Genomic DNA, 12180 nt, shown 5'->3' with positions numbered 1-12180 from the left:
ACTATTTGTCTTGTAAAATACCAGAACCCTGTGAGACACATGGCCAAAAATTTGATCAGCTGTATGTGCTTATTTGGTCACAAGCCATAGATAGCTCAGTGCCATCAAGAAGGTGATGCTTAACAATACAAATGTTTAACTTTTTAATCTGAAAACTGAAAAATACTTAAAAATAAATAAATAAATAAATAAAATTCAATTTCTCAGAAGGGTTCTAAAGCCTTCACATATTTGGTTACTGATGTGAACAAGACATGTCAGTGAACATAGCTCTAAAACAACACTAACACAGCAGATATTTTGCTGTTCACAGCATCGTCTCTGTCAAACACAATAAAATCCTTTAGCTCTGAACTGCATACATAACTGTTTGGGATATGGGGCCCTGACATATCTTCTTCAGAATATAAGTACATGATAGAGATAAATATAGATATATACACTATTGTATTCAAAACTGGTGTAACAGAGTGCACAAATGCATTCAGTTTTTAATATATTTCTGTTCTCATGTTTGATAATTTAATAAAAAATTGTTGTAGCAGATTCATGTTTTAGACAGTCCACTAATTAAAGATTTCCTTCTTCCTGTAAATCAGGAAAGTATACATACTAAAGTTGTTACACCCTTGTTCTTCATTCTTCTTCTATGAAAGGGATCGTTAGTCTTTGATAATTTACAATGCAGAATAATTGCAGTGATAAACATTTGAACAGAATCTGACTTTTTGCTGTTGTCTTAACCAAATTCTGTAGTGAATTTCTCTGCAGAGATGCCCGAGCATTACGAGAAGGCAGAGAGGAAGTTGATGAAGGAAGCATAATAACTAGATTCTGTAGTGCTGGAAGCAATAATCATGTACAAGCAAGTAAGCCTGCCCAGAAGTGGGATCTCTTGTGAATACAGTGCTGAGAAATGGGTAAATTGTCTTAAGCTAGCTTAGGCCAGAAAGTTGCAGTGCTTTTCCAGAGCTGGCCTACAAAGTGCCATCCTAGTGTCTTTGTACCAGTAGCTTTTACTTAAACCAGATAATTGTAAATTACATAGAAAAGTAGAGAAATGACTATATAAAATAATGTAGTTCCTTTCTACTTATGCGTAGCAGAAACTATTTCTAAAGGTATGTGGTGGATGAAAAGCAAGGTCAATGATGATTCCGTGTTGGCTTAGAAATCTGTATGACTTGACATGACCTGACTTTAAATCCTGAATCAGTGGCAGACCATTTTTTCATAGATTGGTCTGATTTTCAGTATTTCTTCAGATCCTGTATGACAGCGGTCTGTTCCAATGTCTGTGAAAATCAAGTCATTAGCAAATTAGCATTGTACTGTATGGACAGTAATCCAGTGACTGATTCTACCACAGTGAGTTAGATCAATTGATCCATGTTAAAAATTATGTCCAAAATGGCTTTTGTTTTCGTAGCTAGAAGAAATGCTCCTCAGAGTATGGCCTCACTCTTTTTTAAACAGAATATTGTTGGGTGGTATTTTGAGGTTAGTGAGGTGAACAATTTTACAGGTAAAAATGTCAGGAAAAGTAATTTATTTCCACTTTTAAAATTAAAAAAAAATAACAATTTTACACTTTTAAAATAAAAGCATTTTTCAAAAGATGATAATAGAAGTAATAATTTCTCTTTTTGTTTTCTTCAAAACAACAACAACAAAAACAACAAAACACAAGAAGAACAAAACACCTCACAACCTCTTTACAAGAAAGCTTTTCTTAATCTATTCTGCAGTGTTACTTTAGCAGTGATCTTGAAACATCATGGGCTAATCAGCGTAGGTAAGGTCATAACTTGAATGAGATTAAGTCTAAGAAAACGTGAGATTCTTCAGAAATAAATGTGACTGACAGTAACACCCTTTTTTCAGTTTATTAAAAATAAAGTGTTTTTATTAAAAATCAGTGCTCTAGAGTGTTATGTTGGCATGCAATATTGGAAGACATAAAACTTAAGTATTGAATAAGTGCATTAGTATGTCTGAATCTTTTTGTTTGTGGTTCTGAGCAAATTCTCATTCTAGTAATTGTGTTTTCTCTTTCAGTCACCCTCTCCTCCACCCAAGTTCGCTTTACATATTCCATTTTTTCTGTCACAAATGTTTTATTGTTGTGGTTTTGTTTTTGTTTTTCACAGCAGAATGCTATCAGATTCCATGCTCTAGATACTTGAATTGTACTGCTTTTGAATAAATACATATAAAAGCTTATGGGATTGGTCCTTGGACATGACATCCAAGAGATCACTGTTAACTTCACTTGATCAATATTTCCAAGGGTATAGTTTTCTTCTGAAAATCCTGCCATGCCAAAACAAACAATCACTATCAGAATTTATTCATATGAATGGAATTTTTCTTGGAACAGAAGAAATTTTGAAAGAACAATATTTCCTGTGACGTTAATAGTTGTGTTTAAGATCTCCTGTTCTTTAAATCTTTCTTGTTTTCAAAGGAGACATTTAAGTGGTCTTTGACACATGCTGTCCTGAGAGTTATTACTTGCTAATCTAGCATTCTGGTTTACAGGCATTTAAAATGGTTTTACGAAGGTATAACAAGTGAAGGTGTTGTGTTGCAGATACACTGCACAAGGGATGTAGGCAGCCCTTCCATCATAGAAGCGTTCTATTGGTGGTGACTTCAAGAGTAAGTTGTCAGCTTGTTACCAAGAAGTTGGACTAGAGTGCATAGTACCATCTGAGCATATGTATACCTCTTTCATTTCAATGTTTCATTTTGATCATTCTGGATATATCAGTGAAGTTTGTTTTTTTTTTTTTTGTTGTTGTTTGTTTGTTTATAAACACTGGACAGATACCCATCAGAAACAATGTATTGAAATGTTAAAGCCCCTTTAGGGGAATATTTTCTATTATTTTTATAGCATAGTAGCAATAAGCATAATTTTGCATGGCTATGTGCACTTTTGGGACTCACATATTCTTTGTTACTGTAATAAAGTTAGAGAAATTAGGCTTGTTTTAGAGTACATGGGGATCTTTAGTCTGTTCTTAATTCCAGTTTCTGGAGTTCATATGGGCTGAGCAGCTGCTATATGTTTTACAAACTGATTGCATGCCCTGAGGTTCTAATCTAAATACCTGAGGCAGAAAAAAATACAAAATGAGAAACAGCAAAGCATTACAGTAAACAGGAGGTACATGTAAGTTTAACTAAGAAATCATAACAATTATTTTTGTGAACTTCTATATCAAATGTTTCCAGTACAGCAGTACCCATGAATGGCAGCTTCATTTTGGGGGAATAGCTGTATTAAACTGTTAGACTAATAATAGCCATGGTATTTGGGTTTCTGCCACTTTTATGTGGTAAATCTACAGTAATGTGTGAAGAAAAGGGCATAATGCAATCTGCATTTGCAGTGATGATTAATCAGAAGAAAAGACTATAAGAGAAAAATGCTGAATTGTTTCAAGGCCAGCATGAATTCCTTGTTCTTATAGTTATTTTTAAAGAATATCTTAACAAAATATGTCTGTTGTCACTGTAAAGAAGTTTTATTGCCTGAAGGTTATCAATAAGTTAACTTGCAGATACCATTTTAAATTACTAGAAGCAAAACTGAGTTTTCTTGAAGTTCTGATGATTTATTAGATACATTAGTAACAGCTAAAAGATGTATTTTGTTTCCATTTAATTTCCACATATGGACTTGTTTGAAAGCCAAATGGATGGCATTTGGCCTGAATTTAATCCTTATTTTAAAGCTAATTTTCATTTCTTAGTTGGAGGGCATGTTTTTCTTCTTCAGTCTTGTGGCAAATTTCATATTGCAAGTAATTTTTGTATTCTCTTGACTTACCATTAAAATCTTTTAGGCTTTAAAAACAGAAGAAAGTAGAAATCTTTTATAGCCACAGAATACTTTACTGGATTACTGTTGTATTAGCACATAGAGTTGCCTGCTTTAGCTCATTTATTTTAAAAGTATCATGTAAAATCATGAGAAAAGAAAAAGCATTAGAATGTATTGCTTTTATTTGCTAAAGTAAAACTCAGGATAATGTAGTTGCATATAAATTCTACCATTTACACATGTGCTAATTACAGTGGTACAGAGAAGAATGTCCATCCGTACAGGTCAATATAATTGCTAATAAATGTCAATGCTCTTTTTGAAACCACTGATTTATGTTACTAATTAATAAGTTATTAAATTTTGAATAAAAGTTTTCTATTCTTCCCAAGAGGTCATTAATACAAAATTAAACTCCATCCTGTAATGAAATCAGCACTTTACTCTGCACTATCAACAAAGGAGCTTGAAGTATGTTTAATATTGCAACACTTTTCAGATCCAGATACTATCCTCAGTTTCTTATGAATTACTGTTTTACATAGTGTGTGCGAGATACGGCAGCATCAGACTGCAGATGGCTTTGAAATCTTTAATTCAATAGAGAAAGCAAAAGTGAATCAGGAGTGATAGGCCCTTGGGAGATGTTGTTTTTTGGTGAGTGGCTATCAGTTTAGTGCTGCATTCTATTCTTCTTGGTTCATATTCATTCTTAATTACAGTAAACATTCTTTGATGGAGAAAATAAGTGATACAGATCAATATAACTGTATCTGTCAGGATAAGCCATAAGCCCTGGTTTGGAATCAACTGTTTTTATCTCCCAGGCAAAATTGTCTTTTACATTGTCTGGTGTAATATCACTGAAAGATGATTTTCTATATCAATTACCTGAGGATAAATTAGAATAGAATAGTTTAGTTTAGTTTAGCTTTTAGGTGAGTTGAGTTGGCAGGGACCTTCAAAGATCACCAAGTCCGACTGCCTGACCAATTTAGGGCTAATCAAAAGTTAAAGTATACTAATGAATGTATGGTCCAAATGCCACTGAATATGTTCCTGTTGTGATGGTTTCAGTTAATTTCAGTGGCTGGTAAGTACATACATTGTAAGTCTATTTTTTATTTTTATTTTTTGTAACCTCATCTCTGTGCAGCAGAAGTAACACATTCAGAGCTTTAACACATCAGAACAGACACTATTTGAAAATGTTTTATGAAGCGCAGAGTCTTTGGAGACAGCTAGTGCCCTGAAGTCTACTTTATACAATAGAGATTAACACCATTATTCTATGTATAATCTCTCCAGCAAAACACTGTCGCCTATTTCTGTCAACAAATGGTTTCTTTGCTTTGGCAGCTGAAAGAACTTTTAGTTGTGTAGGCAACAAAACATGCTTTTATAATTTGCAGAACCTAATTTTAAAAATATTTTGGAAGGTAACTGTGGTTTTGAGAAGTTATTTTCATTAACTAAATATTTTTTAAACAAGCTAAAAAGACTAATTATGTCCGCTATGTGTGTCATGTCCATAATTTCTGAATAAGACAAGTTCACTATCTCATGGTGCACCTTATGGAAAGGTGCATCATATGGACACACATACCACAGATGCATAGCCTGCACAGTAAAGGTCTGCACGTATCCTGTCCAGATAGTGCATGCTCGAAGAGTGTATTTTTAAAGGTGGAGATGAGCAGTGTTCTTAGTGAATGAGTCCACAAAACTCTGATGTAGCAAAGAAAAAAAGATAAAGAGGCTCAAGTAAAGGCTTAACATTTCAAGAAGGATGAGACCAAATACATTTTAGAAAATTAGCAGGGAAAAAAAATATGTTAGATACCACAGCATTTCACTGTGTAATGAATCATAGAAGCTGTATTTCCAATGGAATTGAGTTATATGTCATAGTCACCATGCAAAAGAAATTTCTTTTTAGATGTATGTGTGTTAATAAATGTCAATGCTCTTTTTGAAACCATTGATTTATATTGCGAGTTAATAAGTTATTAAATTTTGAATAAAAGTTTACTATTCTTTCCAAGAAGTCATTAATACAAAATTAAAGCTGAGATAAGAAATATGTACATTATTGCATAGTATTTGATATTTTGTGTTCTGGGAAAAAATAAAAAAAAAAAAAAGAAAGAAATTGTCATTGAATTTAGTACCTGAATCAAAGCTTCTGCTATTCTCACAGTCTTTACCTGAGCAAAAGAATTATATTACCCTTCGCAGTTCATTGAGGGTCAGATACCTTGAGGGGATTGGGCATTGGAACCTCCCCAGCGTAATGACTTGGGACGTGCAAGGTTAGGACAGAAGTGTACAAGTGCAGATCTGTGCACTGGGGGCTGTTGGCTTCCTTTTCTGTGTTACTGGGCATGGATCTGTCCCCTGGTGAGAGTGCCAGTGCTGCAGCCATGTGACTTGCACAGACTGCAAACAGTGTCTGATCATTTGCCTGAGCATGTGTGCTTGCAGTGTAGGACTGGATGTGTTTTCTGCCATGTCAATGGATATCTGTATTTCCTTTATGCGAAGGGAAGGACAGCAAAAAGAAACAAGCCATTAATCAAAACCAACACAAACAAACAAACAGTAAAGCATACGTTTATTCTGTATGCACTTCTAAGGACTGAAGACAGCAATATTGTACATTTTGATTTCCTACATTAACAATAATTGCTTGTGAAGTTGGATGAAAACTGAGTTTTAAAGCAACTATTTCAATCAAAACCAAGTTATTGGCTTATGTGACAATACTGATTTAATGATAAGGTGCCAGTTATATGCATTACTGAGTGTCTGGGCAACAGTCCCCTGAAAATTGCCTCGGCACCTGTCCCAGCAAGAGTTATAATGACCATTTCCTGTGTTAATCTTTTAATTTGGTAGTTTACACTACGCAATTAGAAAACACAGAACATTGAAAAAAATAATTAATGTTAATCAGTAAGTCAGCATAGAAGAATGCAAAGAATCAAGTCTCTCACTGCATGCTAAATGAAAAGATTTCTTCCAGATTCTTGCTTTGATCATTAGAGTCTTTTAAATAAGCAAACATTGCTTAGTTGCTAAGCCACAGACTGAAGTTCATTAGTGTGTTAGTACAAATATTGGAAAAAGAGTACTAAAGCAATATTAGATAGAGGACCTGTGCGTAGGCTGGAAGTAATGCAATGAACATGACAGCAGAACATTTTGAATGATTGCTCACAATGATTAAAACCATTTCTGTTTACAAAAACCCGCCCCATTCAGCAAGCAAAAGTGCAAACCCTGAGTGGATCTGTTTTTCTGCTACTGATAGCTGTAAGACTTCACTGGAAACACAAAATATTTGGTAGTTTTGTAATAGATTTTGTGTATATTCTTTATTTGAAATGTTGACCACAGATGTATTGCCATGGCACCTTTTTGTGTAATGATGATCCTTAAAATTGATTTTCATTAGAATACTATTAATCATAGATTTAAAGCCAGAATGTCATCATCTTTAAATAGATGGTGTGGAAACCTGACTCAAAATCTTTGCAAATCAGTTCTGGATTCTTAGAGTATTTAGGTTTAATGCATAAAAGCAGTGTTTTGACACAATGTCTTCTTGCTGTTGATCTTTACATCAGTTCATGCTAGTTTGGCATTTTCTGATATTCAGCAAATGAATGAATTTCATGCTTCTGCATTTCTTACAGATCTTCAATACAGTGAGAGAAGAAGGAGCAGAAGACAGTTTTGAATATTTTCCTCGTCTTCTGAGAAAGCTCCCAGCTTTAGATACAGACTATGTATGCAAAGTTGATGGTTTTTGTGTAAAACCATGTGTAGCAGGTGCTTACTCCCGATATCGTGCCACTTTACAGAGAACTGCACTCTCTAACTATATAACAGGTGCTTTACTAGAAGCAACTACATCACTGGGAGCAAGAAGCGGTCTTCTAAGTATCTTCGGAGGATCAGCTGGAAGAACAATGCTTAAAGGTAGGAAAGATTTAATTTTGTTGAAGCCTGTCCACTTTAAATACAGCAAATATTGCAAAATATATACTACCATATAATAGTCTGTACTTTATATACTCACATATTAAATTAACAGATAAATAGATTTTCATGTTTTCAAAGATTTTTCTTTGTAATTCATTGTGTCATAATAACTAGGATTATTAGTTTAATAAATCAAAAATGCATGCAAAATTGAAAAGATTATTATAAAAGATATATTTTTTTTCTTTTGTTTGTTTTCTTTTTTGAACCATTTCTGTTAGTGTTGAAATTAAATGTTCAAAAGTTAATGTTGAAACCATTGTTGTTATGGTGTTCTTTTCTGTAATATTTGTCATTTATGTAGAGTCCTGTTCATGGTATGACTTGGTTTAGGACTTCAGAATGTAGTATATACTACACTCAGTTCTTTTTGTTTTCCCTTCACAACTAGTTGTCAGCAGAGCACTATTAGCTAAGTATATACAAATGATAACTGATTTACTGTTGGTCTTCTACTGGATTCCTCACCTTTCTAGGATGTGATCATTTTGAATACTGTGGGCATTGTCTGTTTGGATAATACTTATTGAGGATGGATGCTGCATAATAACTTCCCATGCTGATAGTCTTAGTATGCAATAAGGATACCATTCTGTGATTTAGTTTGGTCACTTTTGGAATTTAAACAAGAAAAAGGCATTCTTGGAATGAATTCATTGCATTAGAGCAGAATTTTGTACAGAACATTAACTGCATTATATATTAATTTGTAATTAATTCCTATAATATTTCCTAAGGTACTCAAGCATTTGGGGATTTATCAGCATGTTGTCCTGTAACTAAAGGAAGTAGTATCTCATTTGTACACTGTAGAATTGAAGCATATGGATGCTATGTCTTGTTCAAAGTTTTACAAGAATGTGACAACATCAATAATATTCTCAGCGTAATTCCTTAATGCGGATACTGACCTCATTTTTTCAAACAAAAAGTCTTATAGTTTGTACTCAGATCAGGTTATCTTAAGTGTGCCACTTTCTAGTTTTAATTAGTATATCTTTAGGTAAATCAAGTGACAGAGAGTATGCGATGGTAGAAGAACAGGTACAGATGGCATACTGTAGCACCTGAGTGAAATTTAGTAGTATGTTTAGACACATGACTAAGCTTCACATATCCCCAGAGAGACAGAGGTACATACAGCGTGGTATCCTATTTTGATAGGGTTTTTTCTTTCCATTTTGATTGTTTTGGTTTTCTTTTGTTTGTTTGTTTTTTTATTTGTTCTGGGGACAGGGAGATGATTGCTTTAGAAAAATAAACATACACATTCCTGTGACAATGATGGAAGTCAAGGTTGAAAGAACTGAACCATGTTCTGGGTGGTACAGTGTGATGGACCTTCTTCCTACAGACTGGGAGAAGAGAGCATGTCTTTGGAAGGGTTTGATGTCCTAGACCTGCCTGAGACTCTAAGGATGCTCAGTCCCCTGATTACCTATGTCATCCTCCCATGGGGCATGTTGGTGCGGTGCCCAAAAAGCCCAGCTGGTGACTGTCGTCCCAGAGTTGAGGCAGCATGAACTGAGTTCTGAAACTGGAAGCAGCAGCAACAATTAGCTCAGGCTCAGACATGCTAATGTGTCTGTACCTTTTTTTAGAGCCTGAGCTAGTACCTGCACTTGTATGCTTTGTGCACCAGCACACATCGCACTAGTTTGGGGATCTCTGCAATCCCCATATTATATGGTATATGCTTGTGTTGATATTCTGAGCCCAAGCAATTAAGACCTTGAAGAAAAAGACCAAGATCTTGAACTTGATTTGCAGTTCCAGGGGAAATCAGCGTAGAGAGCAGAGGTTAGATTTCATTTGCTGTAGCTGTCTCTGTTGATGAAGATGTGTATGTATGTGCTATAGTTTTAGGATATTGACATTTTTCTGGATGTGGAAGGTTCATGTTCAGGTATCACAGTGATATAATATACTTGAGAAATATCAAATATAACAGTAACGGAGTCCTTTCTAAAAACATTTATGGAGTGTTACTTGGCAACACCTGAGACATCAGCATCAGCAAAGAACCCAACACTATTTTGAAGTCAGGGTTTCATTTATCATTCATGGGGGCGTTGTACCTTTCAAGAAAGAAAATTGTCCTGTACATGCAGATTCTTAAATACATTGTTATAATCTGTCCAATACTCTCTTTTGCTCTTGGATTTAACCTCAAATTTAGATGGGATTAGTTTATGGTTGAAAAGTTTTAACTGATGTTGATAACAACTCTGATGTCAAATGCAATGGAGGATTTACTACAGGATGCAGCACGTCACCTGACCAGTTCGCTTTGCTGTTGAAAAGGAAAATAAATGTATTGGTCCTGGTTTTGTTTAGTAGTTAAGGTGATATTTCCATCAGCTTGTGGCTTTTAGCCCTCCAGAAATGGTTCAAACTTTTCTTTCTAAGCCAAGTGTGATAAGTTGCAGAGGGGCCAGGGAGATTAAAATAAATATCTACTTTGACGGTCAAAAGTTGTGAGTGCCCATGTAGTAATTTCAGTGTTGTATATGCTCTGAATTAGCAATAGCAACAGGAAATAAGCATTGTATCTCTTTAGGTTGTATTCCTTTGTGTTGCTTAGGCTGCTGAAGAAAGGAGAGAAGACTCTTTGGATTTTGTTTTTTACTATTTTGATCAGGAATAGCAAAATCTTTCTTGTTGCTAAATTGCAACAAGCTGTGACATGAAAGGACAGATTTTTCAAGTGTTGTGTTAGAATATATGTCTTACAGTTCTTCCTTTAAAACAGTGTTTGAGAAGGGATTTACAGTTTAGGAAGATGTCATAATATGGTTGAAGGCCTGAGCATAAAGATCCTGTTAGAAGTATAGGAGAGCACTGATTTTTTTATTTCAGAAAGAAATGACAGACATGTCTGGTTTGTGCAGCATAGTGCAGTATAGAGACACTTGACCTGTTGCTGACTCATTCAGACCCAACCTGGAGTACTCTCATGATGCAGGGAAATCCCCTACAGTGATTGGTTTGAAAACAATATAGGCAGCTGCAGCTAACAGTCCTTCAAAATATGATCCTTTCCGGTGATGGCAGCAGTTGAGATGGTGGTAGTTTGAGCATTATGGCACCATACTTCATTGTATGGAAGTAGGCATGCCCAAAAGCACCAATATATTAATTACTTGAACTAAAAAAAAGGGACCACTAGCAAATGAAAATTTAAACAACAACAACAGCACTGACATGGGTGGAGGTAGGATATCTTATGAAAGCAAAGGATTATATACATATATTTTAGTATCTTCCAAAGTAATTTGAGATGTTACATAGGTATATATAAAAGTTGGTGGACTGTCTAGTTACTATTCTGCCACTCTGGAATTTGAACTCAAAGTTCCTTTCTTTTATAAACACTGATTAGATCTAAAGACAAGCCAAATAAATGTTGAAAGAAATGATGAATTATTATGAAGTGATTATAATTTTCTGGTGAATCTGGTTTGATAGCTATTTTACCTTAGGAAAATTAAGTACATAAAGGTGCTATTGAAGACTTGCCACATTGTACTTTACTTCCAGAATTCAACAATGACAAATGGTGTTGTGTAAGTAAAAGTTTACTAATGTGAGGCTCTTTGCTGCCATTTTAAGTGCAATTCCAGTGTCAACTTTCATCACCCCTCTCTTCCTTCTGGGTTCTTGTTCCTAGAAACTGATTTCACTTTAGAAAAATCCTGTAAATGAGGGGAACAATAGGGGAAAACTCACCTTGTACTAATATTGCTACTGAGTGCTTCATTTTGTCAAATCATATTCTGAGTTTGAGATCTCTAAATTGCCTTAGGTATTTGCATACATCTTGTGCACTTTGTTCAATAGGACTTCATCAAAATGTTTATTTGTAACATAGGCAAAATTCTACTGTGTTAAAAGCATGCTGTGATTACTCTTTTAGTTTTCAATGCCTGTATACATACTCATGCATTTTATTTAAACATATTATTACCTCCGTGCAGACATTGTCCAAATATATTCTTAAGTGGAAGAGAATTATATTTATATTTGATGGAAGAGTATGGATTATCTGGGTAATTCTAATCTTATTTTGTAAAGCGCTTGGAAGTAGGAGGTTGAATCTTACTCTAAAATTACCTGTGACAAATGATTTTGAATAAAAATGTGTTTTAATAATGTATATGAAATAAGATTTGGTTTAAAAGAGCTATCTTGTGAGCAAACATATCGTAGGCTTCAATTTATTGGTTTTCTAAAAATCTTCTTGCTTTTAAAATTAAGTTTAGTTCTTTCTGTTCTGAACTAGGAAGCAGGTTAGGCAAACC

The 12180-nt window shown here is 34.5% G+C and overlaps 1 protein-coding gene across 11 annotated transcripts in view; it reads left to right on the top strand.

The window, feature by feature from the left end:
• Positions 1–12180, top strand: part of PLCE1 (phospholipase C epsilon 1) — a 157889-nt gene that overhangs the window by 58444 nt on the left and 87265 nt on the right. For all 11 annotated transcript variants that reach the window (XM_068688024.1, XM_068688017.1, XM_068688022.1 and 8 more), the window contains one exon: positions 7531–7816. In XM_068688024.1, coding sequence (XP_068544125.1) covers positions 7531–7816 — 286 coding nt within the window. The remainder of the gene's footprint in view (positions 1–7530; positions 7817–12180) is intronic.

Source organism: Anas acuta, chromosome 7 (genome assembly GCF_963932015.1).
Source record: "Anas acuta chromosome 7, bAnaAcu1.1, whole genome shotgun sequence".
NCBI classification, from domain to species: domain Eukaryota; kingdom Metazoa; phylum Chordata; class Aves; order Anseriformes; family Anatidae; genus Anas; species Anas acuta.
This window is presented reverse-complemented; position numbering and strand designations above follow the sequence as displayed.